The following is a 19,875-nucleotide window of genomic DNA, read 5'->3' on the forward strand; positions in this document are numbered from 1 at the left end:
CAGGATATCGGGCGCACGATCTTGGTGAATCGCTGCACAGTGCATGATCGTCGGACAATGCACTTTCAGGGAATGCACAGGGCAGATAAGTAAATGAGCCCCATTGTGCTTCCATCACATTTAACAAATGCAATGTTAACATGTGATCAGCTTTGGAGCCTTGAATTGCATTTAAAACACTTCAGAGAACAACAACAACAACGTGTGAACGGCGCCTAAGAGCGCCTAGTAACCGCACGTAGGTCGTGACTTTACTGCACTGCGCAGTTTTAAGCTATAATGTGCCTGAACCCAAACTTGAAAATGCGCATTGACAATCAAAAATGATGCAGTTGTCCTTAGCACCAATTATATTGTTTTTTTTTGTCTATTATCTTTTCAGAAGCCCTTTGGTAAATACAGGCAGCCATCTTTAATGTTATAACGGTCTTTACCGCTCTCCCTCTATATCAGGGATGTGTCGTTCGCGAACGAGCCTGGTCTAAGAGCCGTCTGTTGTTCCTGAATGTTGGGAGCTGGTGAGCCGATGACTCTCATAACCCCGCCCCTAACCGTATCACCACGCCCCCTTCGACCCGATACAATCGGGTTAAAAGTGGAGTGGGGTGACTGACTGGCCTTCGGCCCCCTATTATTTATTCAATAGGGAGCCGTTTAGGAACCAGAAGAGCCGGAATTCCCATCACTACTCTATATGTGATCTGCACAAAATATTTTTAAGCATATAAACATAGTTTCCGGGTCAAAAACACGAGAGGTTCTTAACTCCTTAACGTCCAGGTCCTTTTTTGTCTTTCTATTTTTCACTCCCCACCTATATAACTATATAATGTGTAACTTTTCATTTTTTTTTGTTGTAGAGGGCTTTGTGAGGGTTTGTTTTTTGCATAACAAATTGCACAACCTTTTGATCACTTTAAAAAAAAAAAAAAAATTTACGTTATACAAAGTGCAAAAAGTGACATTACAGAGTTGACCGGCAGGAATAACCAGTTTTACATTTCGATATATTGGGACTTTTGGAACGCAGCGATACCTCACATTTTTGTTTATTTTCAAATGAATTCTAGTAGTACGGTATTTTTGAGAACCACTAGTGTACTTTAACCCTTGGGAGTGTGATTGCTCCTACCATATACTGCAATGCTACTGTATCACAAAAAACTGTTTGCTGTAGATCAGTTAAAGTGTGCCATAGGCACTTTGGTACAGATCTTCAGCAATAACAGGTCCTGGAGTCTTATGAAGACTCCAGACTGTCATGGCAACTGATCGTCGCTCCCTACCGGATGACGATCATAGCAAATACAGCATTGCCCAAACGCCGTCGGGGAAAGTTAACGGGTTATATATAATAGGTTTTATATAACACTTGCCAGCATAGGTACCAGCACTGATCATGGCTACTACCGGTGAGTGTTTGCTTCAATATGCAGAAAACACCTGGCCTGTATGGAGGGGGCTCAGCCTGTACTAGAACATCACAAGGCGTTAAGGGGCTGGCTGCTAATAAGACATTTTACCAGGTTACATACAAAGCCCTAAGGGGGTGACCCATATTGTTTCTCTTTAGTAGGCAGCAACCTTTGGAAACATGACCTCCCGTTCTTACAGACTGTAGAGAAAGTTTACTGGAGTAAGCATAAAATGGGTCACCCTGTTAGGGTCTTGTAATTACAAATTATCTTATTAGTATCCAACCCCTTTAAATTGAATTTGTATGTTAGTCGGGACAAAATCTTTTTATCGCTCTGACATGTGTAATGGGAACAGGGATTGGGGAGAATTTGATTGATCTATGATCTCAGTTGCTACCTACTGCTGATGGTCTCTAGATGTGGATGTTGTAATTTACTTTATTCCCGGCTAGAATGATGGGTAGGTAGGCCTTGGTGTGAGGCTCTCAGTCGTGCCCCACAGTAGCCCCGTGTTGGGGGTCTACAGATCTTTGAAGCCTTGGGCTAAAGTATAGTAACTTAATGGAATCTAGAGACCCTCATCAGAGGTCACCATGGACAGAGAGGTCTTGCTGTACTGTTTTAATAAGACTACAGTCACTTCAGTAGGCATTATTGTCATCCATTTGAATGTGAATGAGCTGTGTCAGGCCACACGGCTTCCTTTCGAGAGGGGAAGGGTGAGGAGCGTTGCCTTCCCCTCCCCTCCCTCCTGCACCCAGCCATTTGCTTCACCCAGGTACGGCCCAGGTGAGCAAATGGTCTAACACGGAATTGTCAGATCTTCTTAACCCCCTAGCTGCTTAGGATGTTTGAAGAGGACTCACAGGTTCATGCCACGTTCACATGGTGCCTTTTGATTGCATTTCAGATGAGAAGCCTTTGGATTTCCAACACTCCCATAATGTTGAAAGCGGTTCCGTCCAAAAGTGAGAATGTGCAGCAGTCAGACCCTTGCAGATAAACTATCTTGTCCTGTGGATGGGAGATACCATGCAGACTTGATATATATAATGAATAAATGTGAACTCTGGTCTGCTCATACAGGGTTAAACTTATTGGGCCAAATTGGGGGGGGGGGGGCAGTAGTTACTCAGCAGGAGGGATCCCCTAGCTTGGATGTCAGGTCTTGTATGCATGGTCTGCATTACCTTGCAGCGATCCAGTGTCCTGTACTAACCTTTCCTTGGTGCTGATCCAGTGCCTGCGCCGCTACAAAGTATCTTCTGTCATCACATTCTATTGCCCGGAGGTCTGCATAGCCGACACACGCGGACTCACGATTGGCGTTACACCAGATTGCCAGGGTGAGAGGAAACCCGGCCAAATCGTGCAGTAATTTGATTTTTAGTCTCAAACAACAATATTTCTTATGAATTTCATATTCTCCAGTTCTGGGATACAGATTCAAAGTGTTGGTTATATTTCATGTTCTTGTCCAAATGTCCAGTTGTTTTTATATACAAATTAGTATTTTAATAGTTTTTTTTGTTCTTTTGAGTATGTATAGATGTGTATAGCCGTATGGGTAATCCTGTGAGGATAGCGGTAGATCATGAAGAGGGGCCTGTGGCATATAAAGGGGATTTATCCCATTAATAAATTGTTACCACCTGACTTCCTCCAGGCAGGTTCAGAATGTGGACACGGCTCTGGACATGTGGGTCCCGGAATACCAGGAGATCCGTGGAAGGATGATGACCGGACACGTTGAATATCAGATTGTGGTGGTCACCTCTCTACCTGCTTTCAAATTGGCCAGACACAAGCCTGAGGATGTGGTGCAGTTTGTTGTAAGTACAGACATGACCTGGGGGGGGGGGGGGGGGACACATTTGATACCAAAGTAATATTTGGGTCATATTTAACATTTCACATTCCGAGAATCTTATCCAGTTTTTCTTGGTGAGCATCCAAAATGCAAGCTAGCCCTAAGGATGGGTTAGGAAAGTAGGACTATTGAAGCAAATCTACTCTGTGGGTGTGAGCGTTGTACCCAAGTCTGATGTGTTCTTTGGACTTGGTGGAGATATCTGATAGGTAATTTGTGTTTGGAAGAGGTAGTAATAGTGGATGTGATTAAATAAAGATGCAGGTCCATCAAGTCCAACCGTTAATCCTGCAGTCAAAAAAATTCCTTCGCGTCTCCAAATCCTTAGAGCAATATCTCGAGAATCTAGCGCCTGTGATATGTTATGTACTGTCAAGAATCCAGGCCCTTCATGAACATGTCCAGTATATCAACCATCCGTAGTTCCAAGTTGTCTCTGTTCTTACCATAAAAAATAATCACCATGCTGATCTTTAGGTCACGCAAGTCCCACTGGTTAAATCCGATCCACAGCATTGTGTTATTCAGACCGACACTTCAGGCATACTGATGAAAGCTCCGGTACGGAGCTGAAACGCGTCGCAACAGTGTAACATTAAAGCCTTCATTTGCTATATAAGGCTGTACGCATTTCCTTTACTGATTGAGCGCCGGTCCGTCACCACCTTCCTTCACTACGGGATTTAGCACCTACCCCCCGATGAGCAGTATTGTTCATGGAGAGGATGTTTGTACTGATGGTAGAACCACCTCTCCTCTACGTGTAGAGCAGGGGTCCCCAAACTTTTTACGTAGGGGGCCGTTTGCTGTCCCCCTCAGACCGGGGGCCGGACTTAAGTTTAAAATAGCGGTACATGTGACCGCATCCATAATACACTGGTACCCCCCCCTCAATTAATTATTTAATATACTGCATTCCCTTATGAACTATTTTATATATATTGGCCCAATTAATTAATATACTGGGACCCCTCTCCATTAATTATTCAATATGCCCCCCCCATTAATTACTAGACTACCCCATATAATTAATTATTTCCTACACCACCACCATTAATTATTTCCAATGCTGCCCCTCCCCCATTAATTATGTCTGATGCTTCCCCCCACCATTTATTATTCCCTATACTGCCCCCCCACCATTAATTATTCCCTATGCTGCCCCTCATAATTAATTATTCCCTATGCTGCCCCTCATAATTAATTATTCCCTATGCTGCCCCTCATAATTAATTATTCCCTAAGATGCCCCTCATAATTAATTATTTCCTATACTGCCCCTCACCATTAATTATTCCCTATACTTCCCCCTCATACTAATTATTTCCTAAGCTGCCCCTCATAACTAATTATTGGCCCCCGGCCACCACAATCTTTTTACTGCCCTTTTTAATAAAAAATAATAACCCTGTACTCACCGACGCGCGTCTTCTATCTTCTTGCCGCGTCCAGGAAGGAAGGTGTGCGCGGCCGCGCAACCTAGTTCATGGAGTGATGTGTGTCGGGGTTGTATTCCGGCCACATCGCTCCAGTAATAGTGCTCGAGCGGCCGTTTCCGGCCGCATCGAGCACTATACAGTGACGGGCAGGAGCTTCCTGTCCAGATGGACAGAGGCTCCTGCCCGACTGTCGCAGGCCGCGAGGTCCCGGCGCTGCCGTGGCAAACGTCGGGGACCGGATCGAAACAGTCCGCATGTGGCCCGCGGGCCGTAGTTTGGGGAACCCTGGTGTAGAGGATGCCCCATGTCTATGGAGATGGTAGAACCACCTCTCCTCTAGGTGTTGTGGATGCCCCCGGTCTATGGTGATGGTAGAGCCTCCTCTCCTCTAGGTGTAGAGGATGTCCCCTGTTTATGGTGATGGTAGAACCTCCTCTCCTCTAGGTGTAGAGGATGCCCCTTGTCTATGGAGATGGCAGAACCTCCTCTCCTCTAGGTGTAGAAGATGCCCCCTGTCTATGGTGATGGTAGAACCACCTCTCCTCTAGGTGTTGTGGATGCCCCCTGTCTATGGTGATGGTAGAGCCTCCTCTCCTCTAGGTGTAGAGGATGCCCCCTGTCTATGGTGATGGTAGAGCCTCCTCTCCTCTAGGTGTAGAGGATGCCTCCTGTCTATGGTGATGGTAGAACCTCCTCTCCTGTAGGTGTAGAGGATTCCCCTTGTCTATGGTGATGGTAGAACCTCCTCTCCTCTAGGTGTATAGGATGCCCCCTGTCTATGGTGATGGTAGAACCGCCTCTTCTCTAGGTGTAGAGGATGTCCCCTGTCTATGGTGATGGTAGAACCGCTTCTCCTCTAGGTGTAGAGGATTCCCCCTGTCTATGGTGATGGTAGAACCCCCTCTCCTCTAGGTGTAGAGGATGCACCCTGTCTATGGTGATGGTAGAACTACCTCTCCTCTAGGTGTAGAGGATGCCCCCTGTCTATGGTGATGGTAGAACCACCTCTTCTCTAGATGTAGAAGATTCCCCCTGTCTATAGCGATGGTAGAACCTCCTCTCCTCTACATGTAGAGGATGCCCCATGTCTATGGAGATGGTAGAACCATCTCTCCTCTAGGTGTTGTGGATGCCCCCTGTCTATGGTAGAATCGCCTCTCCTCTAGGTGTAGAGGATCCCCCCTGTCTATAGCGATGGTAGAATCGCCTCTCCTCTAGGTGTAGTGGATGCCCCCTGTCTATGGTGATGGTAGAACTGCCTCTTCTCTAGGTGTAGAGGATGCCCCCTGTCTATGGTGATGGTAGAACCTCCTCTCCTCTAGGTGTAGAGGATGTCCCCTGTCTATGGTGATGGTAGAACCTCCTCTCCTCTAGGTGTAGAGGATGCCCCCTGTCTATGGTGATGGTAGAACCACCTCTCCTCTAGATGTAGAAGATTCCCCCTGTCTATAGCGATGGTAGAACCACCTTTCCTCTAGGTGTTGTGGATGCCCCCTGTCTATGGTGATGGTAGAACCTCCTCCCCTCTAGGTGTGGAGGATAAACCCTTTCTACGGTGATGGCAGAACCACCTCTCCTCTAGGTGTAGAGGATGCCCCCTATACTCCTGTATATGGTGATGGTAGAACAGCCTCTCCTCTAGGTGTAGAGGATGCCCCCTGTCTATGGTGATGGTAGAACCACCTCTCCTCTAGGTGTAGAGGATGCCCCTTGTCTATGGTGATGATAGAACCGCGTCTCCTCTAGGTGTAGAGGATGCCCCCTGTCTATGGGGATGATAGAACCGCGTCTTCTCTCGGTGTAGAGGATTCCCCCTGTCTATGGTGATGGTAGAACCTCCTCTCCTCTAGGTGTAGAGGATGTCCCCTGTCTATGGTGATGGTAGACCCTCCTCTCCTCTAGGTGTAGAGGATGTCCCCTGTCTTTGGTGACTGTAGAACCTCCTCTCCTCTAGGTGTAGAGGATGCCCCCTGTCTATGGTGATGGTAGAACCACCTCTCCTCTAGATGTAGAAGATTCCCCCTGTCTATAGCGATGGTAGAACCACCTTTCCTCTAGGTGTTGTGGATGCCCCCTGTCTATGGTGATGGTAGAACCTCCTCCCCTCTAGGTGTGGAGGATAAACCCTTTCTACGGTGATGGCAGAACCACCTCTCCTCTAGGTGTAGAGGATGCCCCCTATACTCCTGTATATGGTGATGGTAGAACAGCCTCTCCTCTAGGTGTAGAGGATGCCCCCTGTCTATGGTGATGGTAGAACCACCTCTCCTCTAGGTGTAGAGGATGCCCCTTGTCTATGGTGATGATAGAACCGCGTCTCCTCTAGGTGTAGAGGATGCCCCCTGTCTATGGGGATGATAGAACCGCGTCTTCTCTCGCTGTAGAGGATTCCCCCTGTCTATGGTGATGGTAGAACCTCCTCTCCTCTAGGTGTAGAAGATGTCCCCTGTCTATGGTGATGGTAGACCCTCCTCTCCTCTAGGTGTAGAGGATGTCCCCTGTCTTTGGTGACTGTAGAACCTCCTCTCCTCTAGGTGTAGATGATGCCCCCTGTCCTGGTGTAGATGATGCCCCCTGTTGATGGTAGAACCGCCTCTCCTCTATGTGTAGAGGATGCCCCCTGTCTATGGTGATGGTAGAACTGCGTCTCCTTTAGGTGTAGAGGATTCCCCCTGTCTATGGTGATGGTAGAACCGCCTCTTCTCTAGGTGTAGAGGATGCCCCTGTCTATGGTGATGGTAGAACCACCTCTCCTCTATGTGTAGAGGATGCCCCCTGTCTATGGTGATGGTAGAACCTCCTCTCCTCTAGGTGTAGAGGATGTCCCCTGTCTATGGTGATGGTAGAACCTCCTCTCCTCTAGGTGTAGAGGATGTCCCCTGTCTATGGTGATGGTAGAACGACCTCTCCTCTAGGTGTAGAGGATGCCCCCTGTCTATGGTGATGGTAGAACGACCTCTCCTCTAGGTGTAGAGGATGCCCCTGTTTATGGTGATGGTAGAACCGCCTCCCCCCTAGGTGTAGAGGATGCCCCCTGTCTATGGTGATGGTAGAACCACCTCTCCTCTAGGTGTAGAGGATGCCCCCTGTCTATGGTGATGGTAGAACCACCTCTCCTCTAGGTGTAGAGGATGCCCCCTGTCTATGGTGATGGTAGAACCGCGTCTCCTCTAGGTGTAGAGGATGCCCCCTGTCTATGGTGATGGTAGAACCGCGTCTCCTCTAGGTGTAGAGGGTGCCCCCTGTCTATGGTGATGGTAGAACCTCCTCTCCTCTAGGTGTAGAGGATTCCCCCTGTCTATGGTGATGGTAGAACCTCCTCTCCTCTAGGTGTAGAGGATGCTCCCTGTCTATGGTGATGGTAGAACCTCCTCTCCTCTAGGTGTAGAGGATGCCCCCTGTCTATGATGATGGTAGAACCTCCTCTCCTCTAGGTGTAGAGGATGTCCCCTGTCTATGGTGATGGTAGAACCTCCTCTCCTCTAGGTGTAGAGGATGTCCCCTGTCTATGGTGATGGTAGAACCACCTCTCCTCTAGGTGTAGAGGATGCCCCCTGTCTATGGTGATGGTAGAACGACCTCTCCTCTAGGTGTAGAGGATGCCCCTGTTTATGGTGATGGTAGAACCGCCTCCCCCCTAGGTGTAGAGGATGCCCCCTGTCTATGGTGATGGTAGAACCACCTCTCCTCTAGGTGTAGAGGATGCCCCCTGTCTATGGTGATGGTAGAACCACCTCTCCTCTAGGTGTAGAGGATGCCCCCTGTCTATGGTGATGGTAGAACCGCGTCTCCTCTAGGTGTAGAGGATGCCCCCTGTCTATGGTGATGGTAGAACCGCGTCTCCTCTAGGTGTAGAGGGTGCCCCCTGTCTATGGTGATGGTAGAACCTCCTCTCCTCTAGGTGTAGAGGATTCCCCCTGTCTATGGTGATGGTAGAACCTCCTCTCCTCTAGGTGTAGAGGATGCTCCCTGTCTATGGTGATGGTAGAACCTCCTCTCCTCTAGGTGTAGAGGATGCCCCCTGTCTATGATGATGGTAGAACCTCCTCTCCTCTAGGTGTAGAGGATGCCTCCTGTCTATGGTGATGGTAGAACCACCTCTCCTCTAGGTGTAGAGGATGTCCCTGTCTATGGTGATGGTAGAACCACCTCTCCTCTAGGTGTAGAGGATGTCCTCTGTCTATGGTGATGGTAGAACTGCCTCTCCTCTAGGTGTAGAGGATACCTCCTGTCTATGCTGATGGTAGAACCTCCTCTCCTCTAGGTGTAGAGGACGCCCCCTGTCTATGGTGATGGTAGAACCTCCTCTCCTCTAGGTGTAGAGGATGCCCCCGTCTATGGTGATGGTAGAACCTCCTCTCCTCTAGGTGTAGAGGATGCCTCCTGTCTATGGTGATGGTATAACCTCCTCTCCTCTAGGTGTAGAGGATGTCCCCTGTCTATGGTGATGATAGAACCTCCTCTCCTCTAGGTGTAGAGGATGCCCCCTGTGTATAGTGATGGTAGAACCTCCTCTCCTCTAGGTGTATAGGATGCCCCTGTCTATGGTGATGGCAGAACCAACTCTCCTCTAGGTGTAGAGGATGTCCCCTGTCTATGGTGATGGTAGAACTGCCTCTCCTCTAGGTGTAGAGGATGCTCCCTGTCTATGGTGATGGTAGAACTGCCTCTCCTCTAGGTGTAGAGGATGTCCCCTGTCTATGGTGATGGTAGAACTGCCTCTCCTCTAGGTGTAGAGGATGCCCCCTGTCTATGGTGATGGTATAACCTCCTCTCCTCTAGGTGTAGAGGATGTCCCCTGTCTATGGTGATGGTAGAACCTCGTCTCCTCTAGGTGTAGAGGATGCTCCCTGTCTATGGTGATGATAGAGCCTCCTCTACTCTAGGTGTAGAGGATGCCCCCTGTCTATGGTGATGGCAGAACCACCTCTCCTCTAGGTGTAGGGGATGCCCCCTGTCTATGGTGATGGTAGAACCGCCTCTCCTCTAGGTGTAGAGGATGCTCCCTGTCTATGGTGATGGTATAACCCCCTCTCCTCTAGGTGTAGAGGATGTCCCCTGTCTATGGTGATGATAGAACCTCCTCTCCTCTAGGTGTAGAGGATGCCTCCTGTCTATGCTGATGGTAGAACCTCCTCTCCTCTAGGTGTAGAGGACGCCCCCTGTCTATGGTGATGGTAGAACCACCTCTCCTCTAGGTGTAGAGGATGCCTCCTGTCTATGGTGATGGTAGAACCTCCTCTCCTCTAGGTGTAGAGGACGCCCCCTGTCTATGGTTATGGTAGAACCTCCTCTCCTCTAGGTGTAGAGGATGCCTCCTGTCTATGGTGATGGCAGAACCTCCTCTCCTCTAGGTGTAGAGAATGCCCCTTGTCTATGGTGATGGTAGAACCGCCTCTCCTCTAGGTGTAGAGGATGCCCCCGTCTATGGTGATGGTAGAACCTCCTCTCCTCTAGGTGTAGAGGATGCCTCCTGTCTATGGAGATGGTAGAACCTCCTCCCCTCTAGGTGTAGAGGATGCCCCCGTCTCTGGTGATGGTAGAACCGCCTCTCCTCTAGGTGTAGAGGATGCCCCCGTCTATGGTGATGGTAGAACCTCCTCTCCTCTAGGTGTAGAGATTGCCTCCTGTCTATGGTGATGGTAGAACCTCCTCTCCTCTAGGTGTAGAGGATGTCCCCTGTCTATGGTGATGGTAGAATCGCCTCTCCTCTAGGTGTAGAGAATGCCCCCTGTCTATGGTGATGGTAGAACCCCCTCTCCTCTAGGTGTAGAGGATGCCTCCTGTCTATGGTGATGGTAGAACCGCCTCTCCTCTAGGTGTAGAGGATACCCCCTGTCTATGTTGGTGGTAGAACCATCCATCCTCTAGGTGTAGCGGATGCCCCCTGTCTATGGTGATGGTAGAGCCTCCTCTCCTCTAGGTGTAGAGGATGCCCCCTGTCTATGGAGATGGTAGAACCGCCTCTCCTCTAGGTGTAGAGGATTCCCCCTGTCTATGGTGATGGTAGAGCCTCCTCTCCTCTAGGTGTAGAGGATGCCCCCTGTCTATGGTGATGGTAGAACCTCCTCTCCTCTAGGTGTAGAGGATGCCCCCTGTTTATGGTGATGGTAGAACCACCTCTCCTCTAGGTGTAGAGGATGCCCCCTGTCTATGGTGATGGTAGAACCTCCTCTCCTCTAGGTGTAGAGGATTCCCCCTGTCTATGGCGATGGCAGAACCAACTCTCCTCTAGGTGTAGAGGATTCCCTATGTCTATGGTGATGGTAGAACCTCCTCTCCTCTAGGTGTAGAGGATTCCCCCTGTCTATGGCGATGGCAGAACCTCCTCTCCTCTAGGTGTAGAGGATTCCCCCTGTCTATGGCGATGGCAGAACCAACTCTCCTCTAGGTGTAGAGGATTCCCTATGTCTATGGTGATGGTAGAACCTCCTCTCCTCTAGGTGTAGAGGATGCCCCCTGTCTATGGCGATGGCAGAACCTCCTCTCCTCTAGGTGTAGAGGATTCCCCCTGGCTATGGAATCAGATTCTGGATTATTTCCATGAATATTGATACAATATGACTCCCTTTACCATGAAGTCCTCTGACAGATGCCAGCCACAACGCACCAGGGACCTTCCAGATGGATCTGACATAAACCTGGCAGATTACAAAAAGCTTAGTTACGTATAAAAACTCCAGGGGGAAGAATTCTGAAGCCGTGAGGTCTCCCTTATACAGCGGGGATAGGTTTAATAACATCTCTAGGCTAATTTTTATTGTCTTAAATGACAAAAACACTCAACTTTTCAACTCTGAGAGTGAGGAATTTTTTTTTAAAAGCCAAAAAAAATTAAAAATGGCGGAGCCCCGACACGCTCTTTGAATTAGGATACTGTTACAATTATTGGCATTGGTTTCATTATTTTGATGGAGAATCAGATGACTCCAGATCGTTTCCAGACCTGCCCTCGCCATCAGTGTGGTCATGAAACATGTGAAGCCATGCCTGATACTGGAACACACTAAATTAGATTAATAGTATCTGCTCCTGGCACCAACACTCCTCATAGTTTTTCCCTTGAATATTAGGATTCAGCGTTGCCAAAAAATAATGAGCTGTTACAAGGCCGGCCAGGGCTGTAGCTCCGGAGAAATGTGCACTTGCAGCTCTTTAGTGGAATAGCTTTGAAATGTATCCATCAGGGGCACTTTCGCGTTTCAAGTTTGCTTATTTTTCTTAAAGGGCAAATGAAACTGTAAGGGACATGTCAAAATATAGCATTATATGGTGTCTGTGACATACCTACGAATTAATTGGTCTTGGGATTGCTCCCAAGGGTGCTGTCTTAGTGGTCTTCACCCCTTAAAGGAATTCTACCATTTGTTTTCATGTATTGTGAAGCAAACATACCTTGGGAATGCTGTAGCTACACTGTTGCAGGAACAAATCTTGTTTAATCCTTGAATTGAGTGGTGTTGCTGAAAAAAATAATTATAAAATTATGATAATGAGGCTCTGTCGCTCCTGGGGCTGCGCTGGCAAGTTTCACACGGCCGTAAGGGGGACGTATGTACGGCCAACGCATATACGGCCTATATACATCCCCCATAGACAATGGCTGTACAGGAGCGGTACCGTACCCTATCATGTCCTATCTTTCCCCGGAATACGGTGGCGTGCACAATGTTTCTCTATAGAGAGAGGCGAGGGTGAGCAGCGCTCACCCCCTCCTCCTCTCCCAGGCGCTGAAGTTTGCCCGCCGTACTACGGTACAGCGGGCACACGTTAGTCTGAATATAGCCTAAGTATGCACTGCTCCAGAGAATGATGCAATCACGATGTTGTCCCTGACAGGCAGAAGTAATCAATCACTGCACCATCCCCCAGCTGTCATCCAGCTCCAGTTGATTAGTCCTGTCTGGACAGTTTAGAAAGCACTGTGTAATGTGTTAATGAACAGCAAACAGTAAGCAACCCAGCTTTCCCAAGGCTCTGAATTTTATAATAGTTTTTTGAGCAAAACCACTCAGGATCAGGGATTAAACAAGATATGTTTCTGCATCGGTGTCGCTACTGCATTCTCAAGGTATGTTTGGTTCACATTGCATAAAAGCAGACGGTAGATTTCCTTTAACCCTGTTAAGGGGATCTGTATTTTTCAATAACTTGTATCATACATGGTCTGTAACATATGGGGCAACTCTTAAGGTCCTTGTCTATGTAAGCCTCTGGTTTTCACCCTTTAGTCCCTGTACAGGAAATGTACTTAAATCTACCATCATAATCCATCCTGATAACCCAGGGACATTACTCATAGACCCAGGCACCGTGACTGTGGTAATCTTCTTATATTTGTTATACTTGGCCTCCTTCCTTCTAATATCAACTTTTATAATTATGCTAATGAGTCATAAAGGCTCAAAGAGGGTGTTTCCAGAGACCATCCGGACTGTAGCTTTACCGACTGTTACACTGTCTCCTCCGTCCCCCTGCTCTCCTCTCCTCCCTTTCCCCATGTAATCTACCGGAAGCAAAAAGTGCAAAGGGAGGGGGAGATCTGCCCTGCTCATCATAGAAACTGCCTGCGCTGAGGGACGCTGGAAACACCCACCAGATCCCTTTAGACTCATTAGCATCATTTTAAAAGGCGATTTTAGAAGGAAGGAGGCCATGAATAACAAATATAACAAGATCACCACAGTCACGGTGCCTGGATCTCTGAGTAATGTCCCTGGTTTATCAGGATGGATTTTCTTTAAATAACAAAGAACCTATAATCGCTGACACTCAACAAGCCACACTGTCTGGCAACGCAAAGTAGGGTGATACAGTACACGCCTTGTCTTGGACCTTATACTGTAGTTTTTATTGGCATGCTTCTGGGGAGGGGGGATGACCTAAAAAGCAACTGTGGCAAGGGCACAAAGAGTTTTTCATTTGCAAAAATTAAAAAAAAACAAACAGTATTTTTGGGATGGGTGTTTTTTTTCCATAGAACTGTGTACCCCGTCATGTCACCCTAATCTGTAGCTGGGGGCAGACACTTCACATTCTATAGGGCTCTCTTTTAATTTTTCTCTATAGAAAACAAAGCTGAAGCCGTTGAGCCGCATCACATCATCTGTATCTGCCTCTCCCCAGACATAATGGAAGGTTTACATTACTAGTACCCAGCTTAGCGGAAGGGGCATCCTCTGCACCCTCACCCCCAGTTACACCCCTATTTTTCTAGCTGAAAGCTCTTACTGAATCTCCGTCTATAGGGAATGGCCGTTCTAGTGTCTGCTGTATATTTTGTAACCAGCAGGGGGTGCACAACTACCTTCACATATGCACAATGCACACATATATATGTTGCAAATTTGAGCTATAGGTTACAAATTCTACTAAAGAGATTGTTCCAAAGGATGTCCACGGGATAGGAAATTAGTGTTTGATTGCTCACCCGTCATGGGGGAAACCGCTATCAATCCCTTTACAGGCAGTCCACGGGTTACATACAAGATGGGGTCCGGAGGTTTGTTCTTGGAAGTTGAATTTGTTTGTAAGTCGAAACTGTATAGTCTATAATTGTAGTTCTAGACAATTTTTTTTTTTTGCCCCAGTGACAATTGGAGTTTCAAAATTTTTTGCTGTAATGGGACCAAGGATTATCAATAAAGCTTCATTACAGACTCCTTACAGCTGATCATTGCAGCCTGGGACTATAGTAACATCCAGAGACTTCACCAGAGGTCACAGTGGGAAGAGGAGTCCGTCTGTAACTATGGGTTGTCTGTAAGTTGGGTGTCCTTAAGTAGGGGACCGCCTGTATATATAAAAAAAGATACATTAAGAAATTGCTAAATATTCAGCATGAAATCTTATAATTGTCCAGTAGGGGGCACCAAATACCTTTTGCATATTATGTTTTTTCTTTAATTCTTGCTCCTGAACATAACAAAATAATGTTCCTGCTCCATAATATTTTATACTTTTCCTTTCTCTTCTGCAGGTCTCTAGAAAGTACAGCGAGATTGAAGAATTCTATCACAAAGTCTCCGCTCTCTACCCCAAGTGCTCTCTGCCGTCTTTCCCCCGGAAGGTATTATTTGTGGGGGAGACGGATATCAGAGAAAGGAGATCCTCTTTCAACGACATAGTGAAGGCCATCGCCCGAGAGAAGGAGCTGGTTGCATCACCAGAGCTGCGGGAATTCCTAGGTTAGCGGATATTTCTTTTTCCCATGATTCTCTGAGAGAAGATGTGTATATGGAGAGAGGTTTGTTTGCTATGAGGGTAACTTTTCTCTGTATCCACAAATCTAAGGGAGTCTACCACCTCCACCAAGTGTTATAATCTACTGGGATCAGAGGAATGCACCAGGATTTCCAACAAATATGTAATTTTTTTCTAATATTATGCAGTTACTGAGGTATCCTCAGTTTAATCTGTATGCTAATGAGGCAGTTGGTGTCAATGAGGAAGTTGGTGCACCCAGGAGGTGTCCTCAGCACCTAAATTGCTGCTATTCTCCCATAAATCACTTCCCTCTCCTTATATTGTTGTCCCCCCAGTGCTTCCCACAAAACAAATCTGCTGGAGAGTGAAGTGATCCAGGCAGGAATAGTCGGGTGCACCAACTGCGACATTAGCATAAGGATTACATTTTGAGTTAGTCAGAAATGGCTTAATGGACAGGAATAATAAAGGTGTGATGGAAATTGCATTTCTCCATGACATGCTGCCAAAAGATTATAATACTTGGGGAGGTAGTAGGCTTCTTTTATAGGTGTTCTCTGACTCAAATATGCATAAAGGGAACCTGTCAGTTAAACTAACCCACACATATCTTTGAAAACTTCTATTATACAGCAGTACAGCTATCCCTATATTGTTCCTCCTCATGCCTGTAAAGTTCCAGACTTCGTTTGTAAAGTTGACTCACCATCTATACAAATGAAGACGCATGAGTCCAATCTGTCGTTCCTGCTCCAGCTCATTCCCCTCGCCAAAGATAATTCCTGAGGGGTGAGTTGATTTTTCTTCAGCCAGTTACATGCAGCCAGCTTCTTTCTCAACCCCCTAATCCACTCCTCCCTTAGGAATTCTCTTCAGCAAATCAAACAGCCAACTTGTGAATCATGTAGCAGAGTTCACTCTGCTGAAAAGAAAGCAGGATGCTTGTCAATCAGGAAGCTGGAAGAACATGCATAAGCATAGATGGTCAGTCAACTTTACATTCACGCTCTGAAACTTATCTGGCATGGGGAGGAACAATATAGGGATAGCTGTACAGCTGTGTATGAGCATTTTTAATAGTTGCAGTTCAGTTTAGTTAGTGCGGGTTAGTTTAACTTACAGGTTCCCTGTTGATCAATATTAGACTGATGGAAGCTGTGTGAAGGGGCAGCAGTTTACCTGGGAGGATCACCTTCACTTCCCAAAGCCAGTGATCTCCCATTAATCGGTACCATTTTGTTGTAGCTGAGACCGTCACCATCTGAATAATCTGGATGTCTTCCCTCAGGGTCAAACATTGGCGACTTTGTTGAATCAAGGAGCGCCAGGCCGTATGCCAACCATTCCGAAGATGGAGACTTCTTCAAAGATGAGCCACCAGCAGAGGACCCTCTTCTACAGATAGCGAGCAAGCTGCAAAGCAATCGAGCCGAAGTACAGGAGGAGGAGGAGGAGGAGGAGGAGGAAGAAGAGGAGGAGGAGGTAGACCTAGACCCACTTGGCATCATGAAGTGAGTTCCATTCTCTCCATACTAAAAATGAGAGGAGTACTGAAGATTAGTCTAGAAATACAGAGGTTCATCACCTTATAACACTATATTTGCCATAAATAAGAGAAGATCTGCACTTTTTGACAGTGCAGACAATCCATGTCCTCCGTAACCTACCCCTTGAACTGCATATAGCAGTGTGAGCATAGCCCTATTTTGTTTACATTAAGGTCTGATTATTTCATTAGGGGCTTTGGATGGAGCCCCCTGTCCCCGAGGAGTAGTGATGGCTTTACATGGTTGAGAAACGCTGTATGTAGCGTATTGATATATAGTAGTTTGTTACTTCTGCCACATGAGGGCGATGTCAGTCTGTATAACTTCCGTAGTGAATGCAAAATTAATTGAAATATTCTATTGCAGCGCTGATGTGTTCTCAGGACCTCCTACTCTCTTTATGTTCTTAATGACAGTTTTCCTTCCTTGTTATCAAGCGAGTAAACAGAGTCATTCACTGTTCTCCCAACAACTTTCCGGATCTGATCCACATTGCATTGTTCAAAAGAACACTATAGGAAAATAAAGGCTGTTGGTATCAGTTAGATGGACATTTATATAGCCAATATTGCCAGTTTCTCCGGTTTCATATGTCACAGAACCACAAGCCCGATGTGATCTGCAAGAAGAAATTCTTATCTTTAATATGACACCAGCAGCAAGTTTCTACGTTCTATAGAACAGAAGCTAAGGGTGTCTGAAGTGACTCTCCTCCTGCAGCCTCTAAACTTGACTCATCTCAGACTCTTCCCTGCTCCCTTGGAGGAGATTTTTTTTTTATGGGTAAACGGGTGAGATTTTACATTAAAGAGGGAATTCTAGAAAGTTTTCCAGTTTCCTCCCACACTCCAAAACATACTGGTAGGTTGATTAGATTGTGAACACCATTGGGGACAGGGACCAATTTGGCAAATCTCTGTGCAGCGCTGCGTAATCTGTAGGCGCTATACAAGAATTATTATTATTATTATTATTATAGGACATTTCATCCCCTACCTGAGGGGGCTGTTAGTTTTGTGGGGTAAATTCTGGTTACAGGTTCTCTTAACGCAAAGAGACATTGACCTGTCACTAAATTCACAAACTCTTTGACTAGGTGTCACTCGTGTATGCTAATTAATCACCCTACTATTAGACGAGTGGTTCCGTCCTGATGGATAGAGTCTGGTTAGCGTATTGGGTGCTGAAACTATCAGAAATTATTGCTCCGCAAAACTGGAATCTAATACAGGATCCAGAAAGTTGGACTTGGTGAAAATGTCAGCAGGTTTGACTACTCCGTACTGCAGCAAGCGTTAGATATTAGTCCTGGAAAGCTGTGTAATCATACCTTGTTGGAAGTTGTTAGTAGCAGCATGACTGTAAAATATGCGTTTATATTCCAGCATTGTAGCTAGACTCACACTGCTGTGTTCTGATCTCCAGGGCCTTTCCCCTCTGGAGTGAACGTCTTCTCTTGTTTATATACAAAATCCTTCAACAGCTTCCGTTCGGAGACTGTGGAGCAACTTGTAAGAGCACAGCAGTGTGAGGACACTCCTCCGGAGCTGTAATCCTGGAATATAAGTGCATATTTCACTGCTCTGCAGATACTAACAGCACAGACAAAGATATGATTACAAGGCTCTCCAGGGCCAATATCAGACGCTGTGTAGGTTTCCCCCGTATATACTGTAGATTATAAATTTTTGCATTATTATTTCTGCCCCTGTCATACAGAGGGTAGCCCCTCGCCGTGCAGCCGCCCTCCGCTCCTCCAGGCTAGGTGTATTGTCTTAACCCTTTCCTCAGCCAGTTATTATTAGAAGCAGCGGCTATTTTGGACCTTGTTTGTTTGACATATAAGAGGAAGCGGCATCGGTCGTAAACTTGATAAGAGCAGCGCGGAGGAGCCCTCCGAATATTTATTCAGCTGTTATATTGAGAATAAGAGGAAGCGCTCAGGACAAGACTGATTCTCTAATATTCCCGGGAAGGATGCAGCGCACATGGCCATAAAGATGATCCAGGGGGCCATTATTATGTGCACTTTTCCTGTGATAAATCTAGGAGGCATTAAAGGGGATAGAAGGACTCGAAACTTATTTTCAGTAATTGGGTGCATGACCCTTATCTATATATTTGCAGAGCAGCTATACATACAGTCTGTCTTACTTTGGAAGGGCCTGACATTTCCAATAAATTTAGTTGAGGTTGTGTAATGCTTCATTTCACCTCTGGGGGCGCTGCAGTGAAAATGAACACTTACTGAAGGTTTTTACTGCCGATCACTGTGATCTGCTTATTATCACAGGGGTTTTTCTAACAAAAAGTGTTGTCCAAACCGAACGAAAGCTCTTAAATGTGGTTGACCACTTTACCTCATGTTTTGTAATGTGTGTGTAAGTGTGAGAGGCCAGGATATGAGGTAAGTTACCAATATACATCTAGTAATAGTTCTCCTCCGCTTTCTTGATATGTAAAGTGAAGCCTCCGGTCTTTTACCTCATCAGCCAGAGAAAATAAAATGGCTGCAGATGGAGGGTCATGTGATCTCTATCTGTCCATGAACAATCACCCTGCCAGGACCTTAAAATCAAGGTCGTGTGCCGTTGTAGGCTCCTGCTGCAGCCAGTTCTCCTGCACATGTCAGCAGTACGGTCATTTCTGACCTCCTGGAAATGGAAAAGACTAGAATATCCCTTTAAAGGGATTTGAGGCTCGTAAACCGCCAGCAAACATTCATGCAACTGAAGTTTTAAAGGGGAACGGCATTAGGGGTCATGTGGGGACCCCATATGTCACTGTGTAACGTTAAATGTAAAGCAGCTGAAGCTTCACTATGCCAAGTACAGGCAGTCCCCGGGTTACATACAAGATAGGGTCTGTAGGTTTGTTCTTAAGTTGAGTTTGTATGTAAGTCGGAACCATATACTTTATTATTGTAACCCCAGTCTAAATTTTTTTTGGTCTCTGTGACAACTGGATTTTAAAAATGTTGGGTTGTCATAAAAACTAGGATAAACAATAAATCTTCATTACAGACACATGTGATAACTGTTACAGCTGATTATTGTAGCCTAGGACTAAAGTACAGGAAATTACCAACATCCAGAGGTCCGTTTGTAACTAGGGGTCGTATGTAAGTCAGGTGTTCTTAAGTAGGGGACCGCCTGTACATGTGTGCCGGGGATCTAAAGGGGACTCAAGTCACCAGACCCCTGTGTACTTTCTCCTCCGGTGACCCGGGAACCCAGTGGCTGGGCAAAAGTTTGGGTGCCTAAACCTCTGCGAGATATCGACAAGCCTCAATGTCAGTGAGGACAGCGATATTTCTAGAATATATTTATGATCTACTTCTTAGTTATCTGCTGCCTTTCTATCATATCATATAAAAGGACTAGTAAAAGGGGTAA

At 46.5% G+C, this 19,875-nt stretch overlaps 1 protein-coding gene across 2 annotated transcripts in view; it reads left to right on the forward strand.

Annotated features, from left to right (window-relative positions):
• HS1BP3 (HCLS1 binding protein 3) overlaps positions 1-19,875 on the forward strand; it is a 54,499-nt gene that overhangs the window by 1,450 nt on the left and 33,174 nt on the right. For both annotated transcript variants that reach the window (XM_072143650.1, XM_072143649.1), the window contains exons 2-4: positions 3,085-3,250; positions 14,707-14,914; positions 16,222-16,444. In XM_072143650.1, coding sequence (XP_071999751.1) covers positions 3,085-3,250; positions 14,707-14,914; positions 16,222-16,444 — 597 coding nt within the window. The remainder of the gene's footprint in view (positions 1-3,084; positions 3,251-14,706; positions 14,915-16,221; positions 16,445-19,875) is intronic.

Source organism: Engystomops pustulosus, chromosome 3, assembly GCF_040894005.1.
Source record: "Engystomops pustulosus chromosome 3, aEngPut4.maternal, whole genome shotgun sequence".
Classification (NCBI taxonomy): Eukaryota; Metazoa; Chordata; class Amphibia; order Anura; family Leptodactylidae; genus Engystomops; species Engystomops pustulosus.